We start from the raw sequence: 20,063 nt of genomic DNA, 5'->3' as shown, positions 1-20,063 counted from the left end.
CTTTATTAAGAAACCATTCCTGGGAAACACCTTGTTACTATTTTGGAACAGAATTTTAGAGATTTTCAGATGTTTATTTTGTTTTGAGAACAATATTGTAATTTAAACATCTCTTAGTACCAAGATACAGCCTGAGGCCATTTGCTTCTTCTCGCGTTAGTATTCTTGTCTTGTTGAGGCAAGCGGTGATCTGGAAACTTTAAAACATGCTACATAACCTGTGAGAGCAGCTAAATATAGAGAAATTGGCTGCATATAGCCTAAGATCTTAAGTCACTGTGTTTAAAACGTCAACCGTGCTTTTCGGAGCAGCCCAAAGAGCAATTTAAGGCCTATTGTCCTTCCAGCTACATGGAAGAATTAGGATTCTCTGAGTTGTAGTGCCTTTTACTGCTCCTTCACTCTTGGGGTTGTAGTGATGCTGGAGATAGATGTTTATGGTTCAGATCAGGGGCTCCCCAGGGATTTATACTGATATTGCTTCTCACAATGTGATTTTGTAGATCTAAATTAAAAATGTCAGGCAGTTCTTCCACTCTGGCTACCAGTACGAGCACTACTGAGAGTGCTGCAGCAATCTCCAGCTCCTCCGTGTTTGGTTCAGTTACTGTGATAGAGATGTCTCTTCTGAGAAGTCTCATAGCTCATGTGTTTAAGAAACTGCATGGAGAAACAGCAACAAAGAAGAGATAATAGTAGTAAATACCAAAAAAACCCACTTTAAATAAAATAATCTGTATGTTCATATTTCAGGTCCTTATCTGATGCTTCTGTTCCTCCAGATTAGGAAGAAACTTCTGAGAACACAATTACTTCAGAATTGCTGACCTCCTTTCTGCTGAGCCATAGCCAGTTAGGAAGACATAAGTGTAATGGAACATAAGCAGTTGCTCACAAGTGAAGTGTTATCTCACCCCACTGGGAATTTGTATCAAGGTATAGAGCAGCCAGTCATACCAGTGTCAAGGCTCTAAAATCAGTGTTTAGCATCTGAGGAACAAAAGTTTGCCAGATGCTACTGTGATACACATTTTTGCCAACTTTTGAATACTCTGGGGCCTCTTTTATTCACAAGTTAGCGTTCAAGGTAAGATCATTGTTTGAGCACAAATGCTGCCAAACCTTTCTTCCATCACCATCACAAAAGCACATGGATGCGTCCAGTTTGCTTTTCCTGCTAGTCAGCAGGCATCCACGACTGACAGGTAAAATACCTGCTTTGCCCTGTCCGCCTCGGGTTGTTTTGTGCAGGCACCTTACTGAACAGATGTGGAGTTAGACCACAATTTTATCCAGGATAGCACCTTAAATCTCCCTTTGTGCCTCTCAGTGTCAACAGAGCTGTGCCCGAGTGTGCCTGAGTTTGAGGTTTCCCTGTTCATGCAGTCGCCATTGAATGCGTGTCCTCAGAGAGGAAATTCCTTGGTAACTCTAGAGTTAAATAAAATTCATAAGAGTTGACAAATCAGTACAATGGAACATGCTTCCAGTACCCTTGCAAATCAGTAACCCACGTGTTGCACAGTTTCACACTTTAGTTTCAGAGTAGAAAGAACTGTTAACAGGCTCTGCAAATGTATAGTAGCATCCAACTTTGTTTTCTTCTGCAAGATTCTTCCAGTAATATTACAGACAAAAGATTTTTTCCTACTTTTTTTGAAAAATTGTTGCGAGTTCTTTAAGCTGTTTAATTTTGCATGGCACTGAAAGTAGAAAAATCTTCTATGTGGGCTAAAGCTGATTTGTGGAATTGCAACCAGAAGAAATTTAGAGTCAACAACATGCAAAACATCATTTTGATTGTTCTGAATGCAAGCATTGCATCCTGACACCCACTGAGATCTCAGCTCATATTTGGATAGGTAAAGATCTTTCCTGTCTTCAACATGAACTTTATATTGTCCAGATGAGAACAGATGAGAACATCCATATGAGATGGATATCATGGGTGTGTGTTACCCAGACAAGAACAGAAATGGAAGGAAAATGTAAAACTATAATTTTCAAGAAGAGCTGGAGAAGATCGAACACTTACACTTCGGTCTGAGATGTTGATTTTGCCTGTTAAATGTGAAAGTGGTGAATTATTAACGTTCTTTTCACTAATTGTCTTGTTAACATAAAATAGCTGAACTATGTTAACTTCTAGAGTGCTTTTGTCCAGTGATTAGGTAACTTGTGAGCTTTAGAGCTTCAAAGGATATGTGTTTGTATGGCACATTTTGGTGGAGAAAAATAGTTTCCCAAACTGAGTATCAGTGAACAACTTCATCAGGGCTGTGCATGTAATTAACAGGAAATACCTTTCCTGATAAAAATTCTTTGAACTGTTACATGTTTAGCTAAAAGAACTGGAATGATTTTTCAGATAAAAACTGTTGCACTTAGGAAGCACCTTTCTTTAGTAGTTCTTTACAAATGGCTTTTTATGTATATGTAGTGAATATATTAAGGCATTTTTATGGCCTGTGTCAGGTAGTCCTGAGATCAAATCAGGCAGGTGTGTAGAAGCAGAGAAATGAGAGGAAAAAAATTTCCATTGAACAGTCTGAATCTGTTAAAGAATGGCATTTCCCTCATTAACTCTGCAAAGCCATGCTAAATTTACCTTTTAAGATGTACTGTTAAGATATGAAGAGCTCACTTGGAATGGCCGCCTGATTACACTGGCTTAAATGCGGTGGGAGAGCACTGAACGGAGGATTTAGTCCACCAGATTTATGCATCTAGCTTGCACCTGTGTTTTAGGCACTCAAGGCAGTTTTCCTAAGTGTCCTCATGCCATTAATTCATAGGGTCATAGAATGGTTTGGGTAGGAAGGTGCTTTGTAGATCGCCTAATTCCAACCCCCATGCCATGGGCAGGGACAGCTTCCACAAGGCCAGGTTGCTCAGAGCCCTGTCCAGCCTGGCCTTCCAGGGAGGGGGCATCCACAGCTTCTCTGGGCAGCCTGTTCCAGTGCCTCACTACCCTCATAGTGAAGAAATGATTCCTAATATCTAATCTAAATCTACCCTCTTTCAGTTTAAAGCCATTACCCCTTGTCCTGTCACTCCATACCCTTGTAAAAAGTCCCTCTCCAGCTTTTTTCTAGGCCCCTTTTAGGTACTGAAAAGCCACAATAAGGTCTCCCCTTAACCTTCTCTTCTCCAGGCTGAACAAACCCAGCCCTCTCAGCCTTTCCTCATAGGAGAGGTGCTCCAGCCCTCGCATCATTTTTGTTGCCCTCCTCTGGACCTGCTCAAACAGGTCCATGTCTTTCCTGTGCTGAGGGCTCCAGGGCTGGACGCAGGACTCCAGGTGGGGTCACACCTGAATTATCGGTTTAGAAGACAAGGACCATGGAAGGCTGCTACATAGAGCTCATGTCTTACCAAAATTTGGCACCTAAGGTCTCCTTTGGAGGATTTGGTGCTTTTTGTTAAATTGTTTAGGAAACAGGCATAGATAGAGGAAATTTGTGTCATTGGGTGTCTGTAATTTGAGTGGGTTCCCTTCAGGCAGGAGATTGTTTCTCCTTCCACTTTTGCATAGCACCAAGCTCAGGTGAATCTTTTTGCAGTGGCTTGGAGCAGCACTGTAATGTAAATATTCAATCTTAATTTCTCTGATGGCTCTAAAATTCAGGATGAGAACCTTACCTGGCTGTGGGCCCTCTGCTGAGGTAGCTGTCTCCATTGCATCTGTGTTTATTCACTAGAGGTACCAGTAAGCAGTGTTGTCAAGTGCAAGGGTTGTGTTTGGTGATGCTCAGAAGACGACATTTGAAGACGAGCACTTGTTGCATTACTTTGTTCAGACGAGAAGTTCTCACATCTCAAACTACAAAGAGCTTTGTGCCTTTAGAATGGAGGTGACTGATATTGACTCGTGGGTTTTAATGTCTGTAGGACTGGATGCAAGTTACATCCAGGCCATTCGTCTACTTCTTCCACCTCCTTGCATGGTACCAATTTTTCCTCAGTACTAACCATTACCTATTCATCCTGCTAAGTACAAGCAACTCATAGTGTTCTCTCCCAAGATATCTGTTTACTGGAAGAGTGATAGGGGTTTACTAGAATTTTCATCAGTAAACGTAGGAGTGTTGAGAATCATACCACTTAAAAAAAAATTAGTACTAGGTGTCTCTCTGAAACAGTCTTAGAGTTGTAAAAGAAAATTCTGGAAGACAGCTTTTTCTTTCTTCAGTTTGTGTAAAGTTTCATTATATGTTCTGCTTTTATGTTTCATGTTGTTATTGCAACAACAAGTTTCTTGGCTGAAAAATCGTTTATTCCAGGTAGCAAGTGTTTCGTTATAGTGAACAATAGTGAGGCTTCTTTCAACATGAGATATAATGGAGACAGCACTGCCAAGAGAAGTTAAATTATTACTTCCACGTTATAAACCTGAATCACTGAGGTTTCCTGGGTACCTTTTTTTTCGTAGCAAGATTGACTTGTAACAGAAAAATGAGCAGTTTTCAGAAAGTGAAAATTTAATAAAAGCCTCGTCATTGCTATACACACACATTTGCTTCTAGCAACTGTAACATACATTTGCACTTGCTAATCCTTCAAAAAAGAAAAAAAGAATGTTTGAAGTCCATGAAAACAAGAAAACTTTACAGTGCCCTTAAAATAATGTGAAGATTAAGGGGTCTATTTAGAAACTGGTCATGGAGAGATTTTGTTCTCTTCAGTGTTTCTCAAGAACACACTCTGTTAATCTGTTTTGTCTGATTAATATCAGATTCAGAGCCTCTTCATGATTTATTTTCATAGAAACAGATGTTATCGTTTGTGGTGGAGTGGAGACATATTCTGGGCATTATGTAACCTGCTTTGGCATTAACTTATGCTACATGTTTTTCCTTCATTCTGCCATAACGTTGTAATTGTACCCAAGTAGTTCTCAGTGTGTTTCCATAGATACTTAGCATGTTCAGACTTTGTGTAATGTGTGACTTGATCTCATAGATAGCTCTTGTTTTTAAACTCTGACATCTTCTGCACCTGTAGTTTTCGAATCATAATTGGTGCTGGTTATAACACAGCAGTTTTGTGCACATATTTCAGTGCTGTCAACCAGCTCTGCTTTTGTAGCCTGTGATGAGTTATGCAAAACCTCTGCTTGCTACGAAGTGTTGATAGAGTGCTATGGGCTCAGTTAGTGTGAACCCTCTCCACATCTGCAGGGGTGTAGGGAGGAGAGGTGGAGGATTGAAGGCGACGACTCCAGCCCGGGCAAGGGAAAGAACAGGCAATTTGGGAAAACTATGAGTGTGAAAGACTTGTGGAGAAACAGCAATTTGGGAAAACTGTATGAGCATGAAAGACCTGTGGAGAAACAGCTAGATGCTGATGGCCTCCCTAAGGCCGTCCCTTGGCCTGATGCAACACTTCTGTGTTTGCATTACAGTTTGACATTGTTCTTCAGGAGTTGCTGCTCTGCTTGGGCCGTGCCAATTAGCCTCGAATTTTTTTAGTTGGCTTGGTCCTAACCAGGAGACTTGTCACAGCACTTGTAGCCTGCTGATCTGAACATGTTTTAAGTGACTGGGAGCAGAGATGTAGCCAATACGTTCTTTTGCACTACCCCACTCTATTTCTCCCATCTGAGATGGAAAGGAAGGACCTGGCTGACATCAAGAACCACTCCACAGTATGCCTTGTACATACACAACAACTCTGGACCTGTCCTTTGTGGAGGGTTTTTCCTGTCCCACAGACTTATTTTCTTGCTGTGTTTCTTTTAAAGCCTACTGGTTCAATGACCAGCCCTATCTGGCAGGGAAGGCAAAGGAATCTAATTTCTTTTGAAGTGAAGACGATTGTTACTTCAAAAGCAGGTCAGCGGATGGGCTTGGACAGGGAAACAACATTTCATTTGAGTGTTTTGAGAGCCTGAAAAACCTCTGGGTCTCAGCCGCAACCTGTGTAGGAAGTGCGGTGCTGTGTAAGCCAGACTGAACAGGGTGAACACCCTGAAAGGTAGAAGAGAACATCTTCTATCTTTTGCTAAATATTTCACAAGCCCTGCTGAGATGAATATAGGAGCCTGTGTTGGGACTAAGCTAGGGCAGTGTTACACATGATCTTTATCAACTCATGCTGCAAAGGAGACCGGAAGAAGGAAAAGCATGGTTAATAGGAAAAGAAAATATAATTTCTGAGTGTCTGTGTTTGTAAATTTAAAACTGACATTTTAAGAAAAAAATCATCAATATTTTTCATTTTGTTTAGTTTTTTGCTGTTAACCAAAGCCAATCTTAAATTTCACACAAACCTGCAGGTTTTTCTGTTTCAGAATCGAGCGTAGGGCATATACATGCAGTGGGTAGACTAATACAAGATTTTAATAGCAATTAGAGTAATTTTCTCTGTGTTCATACACTTGAAAGAGTGTTGCAGACTTCCCATTGTATGTTCGAAAGTGGATATGCTGGGATAATTGCACTTCATTGTTGCAAAAGAACATTAACCTCTAGAGGAGTTTGACTTCTGCCAGGGCCACATTTGCTGTTGGCTAGCAGTAGTGTGGATGTCGATACAGCTGCGCCAGTTGACTTTTTAGCCCGCCGTCTTTAGATTTCAGTCAATGTCTACCTGTAAACATATGCTCAGAAAAGTGTAAACACTGGCAAGTTCTGCTTCTAATTGTGTCAGAGAGGAGCATGAAGATTTATGTGAATATGAGTTTGAACTACAGCCGGCAGATGCATTCTTTGCATGCAAATGTGTTGATAAAGATTAGATTGTGTGCAGGAGGATGAACATTTTTAATATGGGAGCCCAACACAACACGTTACAGTAGCTGGGCACGGCTGTCTGAAATTAGTTCATCACAGTGATTTAACTAGACAGTAACAACAGTTTCTATCTATTCCTTTTGCAGAATGGCAGTAGTTCATGACATCATATTGATTTGGAAGACTTTTATCTTACTCTCCATGTTAGAAAAATACAAATTAGTATCTCTGACCTCTTCCTGTGGTTCTTCATGGTTTGCAGCTTTGGTTTCTTGCAGCATCAACCTGAAGTTTTGTTATAGGTACTAAAATGTATCTCCAGGCTTGCAGTAAGTGAGGGCAGGCAGAGCTAGAGTTGTGGGGTGTTAGCTTCTGGGCTAAATATCCATGTTAGGGTTTCCTGCGACTGTGGGAGGGGGCTGGACCTACTAACTGAGATGCTGCCTCCCAGTCCTGTGTTCTGCCAGAATTATTTGAGCCCTTCAACAAACTGTTCCAGGAGGTCGAATGATGTTTACTTAAACTTGCAAAAGCTTTTATTGAAGAGTCCCTTGCAAGCAGTGCTTGAAGCCCTGTGCTGAAACTGCGGAGAACTCTCATGGACCACACAGTAGCGATGGGGTCAGGATAAAGCAAGAATAAATGGCAAGGTCTCAGAGAAATAGACCAAGGCGTCTGTGTTTGAAACATTAATTTCTCAGCTGGGTAATTATGAAAAGAAAGACAGCAAAATTTGCAGATAATTTTAGGACATGAAGAACCAGAGATAGGAAGGCCTTTCAGAAGCACCTACAAGGTAAATGGACAGACAGGATCCTGCCAGGAAATACCTTGCTGCCTATTGGATGAGTGTCATAGAAACACAGAATGGTTTGGGTTGGAAGGGACCTTTAAAGGTCATCTAGCCCAACCCCCCCGCAATGAGCAGGGACAGATCCAACTAGACCAGGTTACTCAGAGCCCTGTCCAGCCTGGCCTTGAATGTTTCCAGGGATGGGGCCTCCACCACCTCTCTGGGCAACCTGTTCCAGTGCCTCACCACTCGCATAGTAAAGAATTTCTTCCTTATATCCAGTCTAAATCTGCCCTCCGTTAGTTTAACACCATTACTCCTTGTCCTGTTGCAACAAGCTCTGCTGAAAAGATTTTCCCCATCTTTCCTGTAGGCCCCTTCAGGTACTGGAAGGCTGCATTTTGTTGATGTTCTGTATGAATGTGTAGGGTGTGGTCCCCATTACCTACATGCCTGCAAGTACAAGGAGGTTGTCCCTGGGATCTAACCATGAGCCAGCAGTGTCCTCTGGCTGCCAAGAAGGCCAATGGGATCCTGGGGTGCATCAAGAGGAGTGTGGCCAGCAGGTCGAGGGAGGTTCTCCTCCCCCTCTACTCTGCCCTAGGGAGGCCCTGTCTGGAGTACTGTGTCCAGTTCTGGGCTCCCCAGTTCAAGAAGGATGAAGAGCTACTGGAGGGAGTCCAGCGGAGGGCTACGAGGATGATGAGGGGACTGGAGCATCTCTCCTGTGAGGAAAGGCTGAGGAAGCTGGGCTTGTTCAGCCTGAAGAAGAGAAGGCTGCGAGGGGACCTTATAAATGCTTGTAAATATCTTAAGGATGGGTGTCAGGAGGATGGGGCCGAGCTCTTTTCAGTGGTGCCCAGCGACAGCACAAGGGACAATGGGCACAAACTGAAGCATAGGAAATTCTGTCTGAACATGAGGAAGAACTTCTTCCCTCTGAGGGGGATGGAGCACTGGAACAGGCTGCCCAGGGAGGTCGTGGAGTCTCCTTCTCTGGAGATATTCAAGACCCGCCTGGATGCGGTCCTGTGCAGCCTGCTGTAGGTGACCCTGCTTCAGCAGGGGGGTTGGACTAGATCACCCACAGAGGTCCCTGCCAACCCCAGCATTCTGTGATTCTGTGATTTTGTGATCTGGTATTCATTCCAGTCCTATGTGTCAAACTGTTGGTATCCTCCAAGCCTGGCCATTACTGTGAAGACCTCAGCTGAAGTGTCTGCTTAAATGTTAGGTTTGCTCTGAAGTTGCAAAGTGGACTGAACCGTTTGAAAACAACACCAAACACGTAATGATGCACATATGCCCACCCATGGATATAATGTGTTTAATTCAGGGTTTCTGTCACAGGAGGCCAATGCAATGTACATCATTAGAGACATAGAAGGGGCCCCTTCTGAAGAGGGACTGGAAGAATAATGTCTGTGAGGACACACTGAGGCAAAACTGCTCAAATCCCTGAACTTCAAATAAAATTTAAATCAAGCATTCTTGTATGCCACACCTTACCAACACAGAGCTTAAATTTTAAAGACTGCTTTTCTCTTATAAGAAGTGTGGCATTCCTAATTCTCTGTATCATATAACTTCTGCAATTTGCTGGCACAGTATAACAGCAAGAATAAACATTTAGTGGGTGATATAACACTTGGGTGACAAAGTCCTGTCTCTGCGCAAGTCAATGACAAAATTGCAACAGTGTCAACGGGGTCACTTGCTGTGTTTGCACTGGCTAGAGGTATGACAGTTGTCTCGAGATGAGCTAACCTACGTCTTCAGAAGAGTAGGCTAGGCGTGTTAAAGGAATGCTCCTAAAGGACTGAGGTATTTATAGTGCATTTACTATCTGAACCACCTCATACTCTGCAGAGAGTACTTGCAGTGACCACTCACTGGCTGCAATGAGAGTCTGAGTTCAGAGCTGTGCTAGAGGACATAGAGCAACCCTGGCAGAAGAGGATTAGGAAGTAATTTTCCATGCAGACAGTAATTTTCCTTCCACTACTGGCCCTTGTTAGCAGAGAGCTGATCAAGTGGAACACCAGGCCAAATTGTTCCCATATGTCTGATGAAGAGGGCTCTGCCCCAGGGTCCTGATGCGTGTGCAGGAGGTCTGGCTGTTATAGATTCACTGAGTCATGGAATGGTTTGGGGAGGAAGGGACCTTTAAAGGTCACCTAGTCCACTCCCCCTGCCATGGGCAGGGACATCCTTCGCTACATCAAGTTGCTCAGAGCCCCGTCCAACCTGACCTTGAACACTTCCAATGATGGGGCATCCACAACTTCTCTAGGCAACCTGTTCCAGTGTCCCACCACCTTTATCATAACAAATTTCTTCCTTATGTCTCATCTAAACCTACTTTCTTTCAGTTTAAAACCATTACGGTTTTCCCTGTCACTACACGCCCTGGTAAAAAGTCTCTCTGTCTTTCACATAAGCCCTCTTTCAATATTGAAAGGCCACAATGAGGTCTCCCTGCAGCCTTCTCTTCTCCAGGCTGAACAACTTCATTTATCCCAGCAGAGCCATTTGGCCTTGTGTTGCTCGATACCCACCCTTCCTGCCACAGTGTATATAGTTGTGGCAGTTGCTAAGCATATGAGAGATGAGGAAATGCTAAAAATAGCAATTCTTTTCCAACAATAGAAGTTAAATAAAAAAATGTAGTGCTTATAGCATAGTATGGGACTACTTGCTATATTTTTAGCCTGATCATCCTTCTATACCTCTACTTGTTGTACATGCATTTGAACATCACCCAGTTTCACAGTTAAATTAAAAAGGATGAAGAGCAACGGGCACATGTGAAGGGATTTGGAGTTACAGATTGCATGGCTAACAGACCCTTCAGATCTGCAGTGCAGAGATTCATACTACCTTAGGACACAGTGGGTTTCAAAGCAATTCATATTCATTAGCAGGAAAAGTTAAATGTTGGCCTGAGTGTGAAGGGAATAGGTAATTTCAGCACCTATTATGTATATTACCTGCCCTTGTTAGACTATCATGTTTTACATTTGGCTCTTATTAATCCTCTCCAGGCTTTATCAAAATAGAAATCACAGCCATAATTTTCATTTCTTCCCTTTATAAATTGGATGTTAGGAAAGGACAATGAAGAAATTCTGGGAGGTAAAACCTAATCTGATAGTTCCTTGTGCTACCTGACACGTTAGTGTTCAGCATTTAGGCTAAATACATGAATAAAAGCCAAAGAAGTTACTAATTCCTGTAACACCAGTGAAGGCATGACAAGGATGAATTAGGCATGGCATGACTACCAGTAACTCCAAAGTAACAACATTGGCAGGATTTGCAGGTTTCCACTTGGTTACAAATCTATTCACGTTACTACTGAAAGTGGTGTATTGTAAAATAATACACTTTAAAGAAATTAAAATAGCCGCCACCACTCCCCACCCCCCCACCAGAATCCCATGCGGCCAGTTAAAGTACTGTCACAGGAGACTGTCTCTGGTGACAGTGACAGTGCTGACAGCCATCTCAGTGCTCACACGGCAAAAGGCCTTCTGACAGCTTAGAAAATTGTCAGAATAGCAGCTTCCCATTTTCAGGAGGTATTTTGCCAAGTTAATATTGTGGCTGCTTTGAAATTAATTTCTTTCAAAAACATAGCAGAAGAAAGCAATTTACACAAATGCCAAGAAAGCACATGTGGCTGTGCGTGTCATGAAACTAAAACCTTGAATTTTAGCTAGAATTAATTAAGGAACCACCTGTTCGTTCTTCTTTTTGCTCCAAGAAGAAGTTAAAAATTAAAAAAATAGCAAGCTAGCATGACCTTTAAAACTAGGGAGGTTTAGTGGATGTGTCTAAATGAACAACGTGCACATCAGTGTTTCAGGTGGGTAAGTCTTTGAACTGACAAAGAAATTACACTCCAAAATAAAAGGTTCAGTGTAACTAAGCAGAAATTAGCTATGTAGCAGACGGCGCTATGGCTAGAACAGAAATACTGCAGAAATATTTGAGAAGAAATTACAGTGTCCTTTCCCAGTAGAGCAGCAGTTGGGACTGCGTTTTTCCACATGACAAGTCCTTGTAATTCTAGTGGAAATTCCTTTCAGTTAGGGATTTTTGGCTGCTTCATCCAATCATCATGTGCAGCACTGTAAGAAGTTTGTCCCTGTTGGAAAGAGGGGACAAGGGGAGGCTGAGGGTGCATCAGAGGATGACGGATGTTCAAGAGCCATGCCAAGCAGGTACCCTGCACCCAAGCCTTTTCTCAGTTGCCCCCTTGCCCTGAAAGTGACTCCTTTTCAGCCCGCTCCCCTTCATGGGGTTAGACGTATGTCTCAGAGCATGGCGGGAGGGAAAGGAGAGTGTTTGAAGCTCCTGCTTACCCTGCTTAGCCAGGTCTAACATCAACATGTTGTCCTCTGGGCCTTAAAAGAATGTCTTGGGAACTCAGACCTGGTTCTCAGTCAATGGGAAATGGCCTCCTGTCACTCTGCGTTGCCTATTCCCGGCGTAACTTGAGAGTACCTGAGAACCTTCCAAAGGCACTGTACTCCTGTTACAAATCAAACCAGATCATATCAGAAGCACCCCGGTCTGTGCATTTTTTTTTTTGTATATGTCCTATAAGTGTCTTTTCTTTTTTTTCAGAAATGAGAAGAAATATATAAGCAGATACTGGAAAGAAGTGAAAGTTGGAGACTTTGTGCAGCTTCGCTGTAATGAAATTATACCTGCTGATATATTGCTGCTCTCCTCAAGTGATCCTGATGGGCTGTGTCATATAGAAACAGCTAACCTGGATGGTGAAACTAACTTGAAACAAAGACAGGTGGTGAGGAGGTTCTTAGAGCTGGTAAGTCACCATTCCTAACTCTCATTTAAGATAAGAATTTATTTCAGGTAAGTAAACTGTTCACCAATCCACTCCACACCAGCTAAATCTGCTTGTTCTTGCAGTGCTAATGAGTTACTGTTATGGTTGTCATTAAAATACTAGCACTTGCCAACAGCTGACTTCATCATAGTATCAGAATTTTTACCATAATTTTTCCCTGACTTTGAATAGGAATTATTTGGGGCAATTGTGTGTGGTTGGAAAATGTTGGGGTTTTTTAATGGCTTCTATTGTAGCTTGATTTTTGAAAGCACATTCTAACTTCCCAGTGAGAAGATACTTAAATATAAACAACTACTTCTCCTGCCTGAAAACCAGATCAGTTTCAATTAGGAATTTTGCCTGAAACTCTGTGTTGCAGAATAACCTTCTAGCACTTGGAGCATTAAAGCTCGTCAGATTTAGAGGGGCAGCATTCATGCATTTGGAGGTGTCTGCGCTGAAAAGCTGTTTTACTGTGCTTATCTGTCCCCAACAGCACCATTTTGAAACAAAACAAATTCCAGATCAGTTACTGTCAGCAGAATTAGAGGAAATTACCTGAAGTTTTACTTGCTTTAATAATCTTACTGAAATAGTATTTATTTGTATGCCCTCCTCTCCCATCCCTCTTGCCAGCTAACCGCAGTTTCCTGTGTTTTGTCAGGAAAAAATAAAATAGTTTCTAGAACTCAGCTACATCTTTTTTCCTAGAAGCTCTTCTCATTTGAGAGATTTTGCAAACAGTGGGAGCTGCTGCCCTTACCACTGTTACCAGAGTTAACTGCAGAAGTGTATAGTTGCACTGATGTAGATGAGCGTCAATGAAGCTGCAATCCAACCAATAGGATGAAAATCAATGTGCCTTCCAAATAATTCGTTATGGCAGATAGAGCCTTTCTCTGAACAGCTTGTAAAAACGTGAGGTAAAGACTTGTTTAATCATCAGTGATTTCCATGTAGAATTTAGACATGCCACAGCAGCTACCGTCACAGCAGGACGCTTAATCAGCTACAGACCAAATGTTTCAAAAACTATTGATTGTTTCAAAGAAGCTAATTGAATTGCTTCTCAAACGTCCCATCCTGTTCCCACTGAGAGGAAGTTTCTCCCAGTAGGTAGAGCTCCAGGGAGGCACTCAGATGATGTGTCCCAGTACTCTGCCAGCGCAGACTTCCTACATGACCTCAGGCACGTTAAGCATGACAAAGACTATAGATTGCATATAGGCTACGGAATACAGGGATGCTTTCATGGTTGTTGGTACAGTTATAAGCTAAGGGCACATCCCAGCTCTGTCTCAGAGGAAGACCTGGGAAGGCACCAGTTCCCCCAGTCATCCACAGCAGATGGCTGGATTTCTGTGATCCAAGACCATCTGACACAAAGCAGGAGGTGTTGGTAGACAGTGAAAGGAACTGATGTGCTGAAGTACAGATCATCACAAGACTGGCTTTCATGAACCTTGCTGCCTGGAGAAGTCCCTTGTACTGCGTCAGGATCCCTGGCATCCTGGAGTGATTCCTGCAAGCTGCCAGGCTGAGAGGGGACCTACTGACCCTGCAGACTCCCCTGCCCCTGGGAGCTGTGACGCCTGGTTGTGCGCCTGAGCCGTCAGTTGTGGAGTCACTCTTCTGTCTCGAACCAGCGAACACATGCAGGCATTCATACGGCAGGCAAACTGGGAGGGAGCACCCCTGCAATCTCGTGTTTGGCATACTCACTGAGGTTTAAATCGCTGATCCAAACCAGGCAGCTAAAGACTTCAAGTCTGAGTTTTGTACAGTTTGGCAAGACCTGTAACCTTTAGACTGTTGTGTGGAAGTGAGTGGCAGTGCCATTTCCTCCTCAAACAGGTTATCAGAGACTGAACTGGGCCCCGCTGGGGAAGAAGGCTCAGGAAACAGTGCCTACCTAGGGAAGCAAAGCTAGGTTAATGTGCCAAGCAGCTCAGCACATCAGGGTATATGTGGCATGGCTTGCTCAGCTTACCCTGCTTTACTGAGGAAATCAGTTATTGTATAGATACTTACGGTCAGCTTTATAGACACCTAATGCACTTTGCATGTCCAGCTCATCCTCCTTCCATATCTTAGTTCTCTGTATTATGATTATGGAACCTTTCTATCTCAGAAGTATGCTCCAAAATGTGTGGATAAACAATTTTTTAAAATAAATTTTAGATCATAGGATCCCTAGCTAGAATAGCAGTGGGGTCCATAATAAATTGTCAGGGGTTAAGCTGGGGTCAGTGATAGAAAGCTCATTCATTTCATTCCTGTCCATGAAAACAGGACTGGGCCCCAAGAAATCAAGTACTGAAAGAGAGCTTGTAGGAAAGAAAACCACATGTGATTACCTCCCCTCTCTTAAAATAGCAGAGAAAGCAGTAAATATCCAAGCCCTGGTTCCTGCGTCAGCTAAGTTGTAGGCAAAGTGCACACCTGCAAGTACCAAGTCCTCAGCAGCTGCAGCATCACAGAGCCTCTCTGTAACAGCATCCTGTAACTTATTCAGTAGAATACTTGCCATCCTCATTAAAGACCTGGCCAAAACCTGTCTGAGCACACTGTGAATTCATGCAGCAGCATTAGCTTCCTCACCTCATACTATTAGGGGTAGGCTCTTACTGGTTCTTGAAGGTGTTGCCCTGCTGAGAGACACTCAGCAGTGGAATAGAGGGAGCTGCTTGGGAAACGTTGCATGAATAGTAGGCCCATGGCCAAGTAGCATGGAATAGCAAGGTGATGCCTGTTTTTTGGAGTGAAGTTCAGTTCCCATCTGGGTGTGTCTAAGTGGCTATAACTGGAGAGGGCTTATTGTTAGATCTCATAAAATCTTTGGAAGACCAAAATTTTCTTGCCCCAAATGCTGACAATCCTTTTATCAAACCTCAGAGAAGTTCATTCCCAAATCTCTTACAGGACCTTCATCCCAACCTGTTCATGCATTGGACAAGAATGCTTTTACCAAACCTGAGAGGAGTTCATTCCTAAGCCTCTTTTAGGACTTGCATCTCAACCTGTTCTTCATTGGACGAGAATGCTTCTGTGTTTTTTAAATTACCATTGTACTCAGCAGATCAACTCTCAGTTATGCTTATAGCTGTTTGGTTCTGTGTCATTCTGCAGCCCTGTTGTTCAAGCAGGAAAATAAACAAACTGATTATGTAGTCCTGACCCTCTCTTTCCCACACTGCTAAACTCTTCCCCCACTCCCTTGCAGAATAACATGCCTGGTCATGTGGCTTATCATAGGACAAGAAACACAGATTTTTTTGGAAGCTTCTGCTTAAAATATCAGCTGCCTATAGCTGTCTTTGAGTAATGTCTCTGTAACAGTATCTCAAGCATTTAAAAGAAGCTGTGTTACAAAACTTGGCATTTCTGTGTTTCTTATGTGAACTAATTGATAACTTCCAAGGACGTGCCTGTGAAGCAGGTCAATGAAGGGTAGCTATTTCTACACCCGTCGCTCTGCTGGGCATGGGAAAGGAGCGGGGGTGAGGGTAGGAACAGTTGTTTTAAGCCAGTTTTATGCTTTCCTAATTCTGTCCCTGCCCTGTGCCCACCCATGCGATTTACAGCCCACAGGCCTGCGCCGAGCTGCTTGCCACAGAGAGTCAGTTGCCAACCTGGAGTCGCTGAAGTGGGGTGTGCTCTGGGCAGTCCTCGTGCAACCGCAGCACTCTCTCCAAATGCCCTCTCCAGAGGCCAGCAAGCCCAGTGTCAGGTAGAGATGTCCTCTGGAAGGGCAGCCATTCTGCCAACATGCTCTGAAGGATCTTTGTCTCTCTTCAGCGTTAACAGCATATAAGGTCCATAGTCTCAGAGAGTAAGAGGTCTTACAGTTTCCCTCTTCCAAACCTTTGTTCAGAAAAGTACCATTCTGATCTCTTTTTAACCTGACTCTTGAAGCAGCAGTAAGCAATTATAGAAGCAGTTCCGTATCCTTGTCTCCAGTGCTTTGCAGGCATTATTATACTCTAAACATATGCTCAGAAGATCCAAGATCAGCATTTGTGGGCTTGGATTGGACCTCTCTGCTTGTGAATTCCAAGAAACTGTTTTCCTTTACAGTGCAAGTGACCAGAAGTATTGCTTATTTTAGTGCTGCTTTCATTTGTCTGAGTAATTTATAGTAGACTCGGAACAGACTGCTTCTTAGCTTTGTGTGTTTATTAACTAATGGGATCTATCTGACACAAGCCTGTACCTGCTGTACCTGATTCTACAACCTATCGAAAGACAAGCTGTGAGAAGAGTCACTGATATATTCCTCCGTGGCTTGTACATCTGAAGATACCAGTTGTAATGTATACCTTTGTTTTGTACACTAATAACAGTCAGTCAAGAAAAAAAGAAATCACTCAGTGAGTAGGTTAAAAAAGAAAAAAGGAAACAGGAGATTTTTCAAAGGCCTTGACATTTTTCCTCTGAGACTTGAAATACTGTGGTCTTGTTACCCAGCTACTACAGCAACAGGATGTGCTAGAAATGTTTAAAACAGTCAGAAATGTATTTCTGCATGCTCTGTCTTTAAAGTCAAAAGGATAGGCGACTGTCTTCATACTGAAACACGGATCAGATCCATGTGTGCAGCATGACACGCTGGCAAGCGCAGCTGGGAGAAAGCACTGTGCTAAATCCCACAGTGAGTGATCTAATGGTGTTAGCAGTGACCAGTAAGCGTCGCCTGGAAAAAATGAGTGTTTCTTGGTGTTCCACCAGTTTCCTTCTAACTTCTAACCCACCCTCACTGCTGCCAAATCACAGCAGCCATTTCTGGTGTGCTGGATCTAGTAGGAGACACAGTAGGCAGGCGGAATCAATGTGTTTTCTGTGCTACTCTGCAGGCTGCTCTGCCACCACACCCTCCACAGTTGCTTATGGAATGTTTTCCGTCCATCTGAGATGTCCTGTCAGCCGCTCTTCAGAGAGTGGATAAGCAGATACAGCTTGGGCTGCGAAAGCTCAAGACTTCCTTTCAGGTTTCATAAAGTTGATTTAGGATATTTTGATAGTATGAATCTAGACTCATGAAAAACATTTACGTTTTCTTGCTGCCTTGTAGTACGAAACAAACAAAATACTCCACTGTTTTAACTCAGTATGCCTTTTAACAAAATCCACAAAGACTCACTGTGGATTCTGGAGCAGCTTATGGTTTATTAACCACTGGCCATGTCCTGGATGTTTATGTGGAAAGCTTCAGTTCAGCTGAAAGCTAAGCTAAATCTGGTAGCTGCCACCTCCTGTGAGAAGGTGCGTGTATCCCTCTGAGAGCGGGTGGGGGCAGGGGATGGATTTTTTTTTCCCCTCTCATTTTCTCCTAAGAGTAGACCTTTGTTCAAAATAAGCTTGTAGTAGCATGATTAAACAGGTTTAGATAAACCTTGCAAATGACTTTGTGGCTGCTTATTTAGTTTGTCTAAAAAGTACATGTGAATTTGGTGTCTGCCTGTTTGGGGGGGCGTTCATTTGCATGCAGACTAGCACCAGAATAACTCATCAGTGTGATTTCCTCACAAGTCAGTGTGTGAACCCTTCTGGAATATGTGTAAACTCAGAGCCTGTGCACGTTTTCTCATCTGTCCCAGCCCAGAAGCTGGGCTGAATTGACAGATCCAGCTTTCATTCCAGTGCTACCTGTTCTCGCACAGTGCTGGAAGCATACTGGGTACAGCTGGACTTAGAAAACAGTCCCACAGCTCCCTGTTCCAAGCATTAAGCCATTTATACCATCTCTTTCTTTCCCTGTGAGCTCGGCAGAATCTGGTCTAGAAGTGAAGACAAGGCTGTTTCTAGAAGGACTACACTGTGAGCCTGGCTGTTGGTGGCTGCAGACTGCTCTGTGTATGAGGGAGTTTGGGAAGGGCAGCTCGTGCTGATTGCATGAAGACAACTCACAGGGCAGGCTTGGTATCTCAGTGTAGATGTTCCTTTTGCATTCAGTTTTAATCCCTCAAAAAAATAAAGAGAAAATACAGCAATTTTCAAATTTTCGTCGAGCCTAAGCAGAGCTAAGATTTCTTGCACAGCCATCTGCATTGGTTAAACTAGCCAGTTTGAGAGAACAGCTGAAATTAAATCAGCGCAGCTCTGAGGCAGAGTAGTTTTCGACTCACCTGCTGATATGAGCTTCTTATCTCAAAGAGTTTGATGGAGTCTTTTAAAGCAACACAAGAATGGGCATAGCCATACTCTCCCTGTTGCTCTAATACCCTCAGGCTATCATCCACCTGCAATTAGTGGGAACAGTACGCTATTATAACCAAGTAGATGTGCACTAATTGGCATACTCAGTGTTGTATTTTAACAGGTGTAAGAATTTTAACAGGGTAGAATCAGGCCACAAGAACAGTGAATGTCTCTCTAGTGTCTTTTGGAGGCTATCCCTTGTGCCTTTCTTTTTTTGCAGTGTTTTGAGAAAGTTCACAGGACTAAGAAAGGTGGCTTGAAAATTCCAGATACGCACATGTTAAAACAGCAGATTAGTCCTCCATCCCACACACGTTGCCAAAATTAGATTTCCCTGAGGGAAAAGAGTTAAAAAAAATAACCAAATAAGCAAAAGAAAACAATGTTTTTTCCCTGTGCACTACCAGAATATTAAATTAAAAACTATTTTGGTTTTAGTTTTACAGTTCAGCTGAAGATTTTAGTGAAAAAAAGTCTTGTAGGAAGCTTCATGTGTGTCAGTGCAAACTGTGAGCATGTCACACCCTGTGGAGACCTTTGTTCAAGGTCATGCCTTGAACATTCAGCAAATTTCATTGATGAGGGTTGAATCGCCATGAAAAACTCTATGCTTATACTGTTGTATCATTTTCTGGATAGTATCATGTTCACAGATGACTTGTGTGGAAACCGTGGACAGGTCTAGTTAAAAAGGAAGCAACTGCAGTCTCTCTAACAGAGAAGCAAACGTATAGCAGCTGCGTGCAGAACGGCCTGGTGCAGAGCAGGACCCGAGTCAGTGCTGTGGCAAACTTGTGCGAACTGGAATTCCTGAAGGAAGGTTGAGAACAACTTTTTACTCTATTGTATTACCATGGCATTTAGTCAGCAGTCTCACACTGGGAGATTTGGGGAAATAAAACATTCAAGAATGATGGTTCACTTCCTCCTTGGTCAGCTTTGAGCAAGGTTATCGTCTCTTTCTAGTTTCCATTGTGCAGGTGGCCAGGCCACAAGTTTGACTGTCGAGAGAGCTTCATTAGGGGGACAAAGAATTTGAATAACTGTAAGAGAAAATTTTTGATACCTTAAACTAAGCATTGTGGGGGCAAGGGGGGAGAGTCCAGTTCTGAAGAGTGCTGAGTACTTCACTTTTACCATTGGCATTGGCTGTTTGCTTTTGTGTTTAAATATAGGTTTAAGGGGCTAAATTGATAAATCTAAATTTGAATGTCTTGGCCGTGAAGGACCTCCCATCCCTAGGGTAATCCTTCCAGCACCGGTGGAACAGTGATAAAGCCATGTAAGGAAATGTATTATGCCAGTGCTTGTGCTGTGTCTGACCTCTAGAGAGGCAAGAGATTTCATTCTCTGTATCAATAGTCCAGCATCTCTCTGTTCTACTAATTCTCTGAAAAAGTATTAGAAAACAAGAAAGTGTTTCAGGTCCATAGAGAAAATAAAATGCTATACTGCTTTCCCGTTATAGAGAAGTAAA

The 20,063-nt window shown here is 42.9% G+C and overlaps 1 protein-coding gene across 1 annotated transcript in view; it reads left to right on the top strand.

The window, feature by feature from the left end:
• ATP10A (ATPase phospholipid transporting 10A (putative)) overlaps positions 1-20,063 on the top strand; it is a 123,535-nt gene that overhangs the window by 34,474 nt on the left and 68,998 nt on the right. The window contains exon 2 of the mRNA XM_075427205.1: positions 12,160-12,364. Coding sequence (XP_075283320.1) covers positions 12,160-12,364 — 205 coding nt within the window. The remainder of the gene's footprint in view (positions 1-12,159; positions 12,365-20,063) is intronic.

This window comes from Opisthocomus hoazin, chromosome 1 (genome assembly GCF_030867145.1).
Source record: "Opisthocomus hoazin isolate bOpiHoa1 chromosome 1, bOpiHoa1.hap1, whole genome shotgun sequence".
NCBI classification, from domain to species: domain Eukaryota; kingdom Metazoa; phylum Chordata; class Aves; order Opisthocomiformes; family Opisthocomidae; genus Opisthocomus; species Opisthocomus hoazin.
The sequence above is the reverse complement of the archived record's forward strand: the minus strand, read 5'-3'. Positions and strand labels throughout refer to the sequence as shown.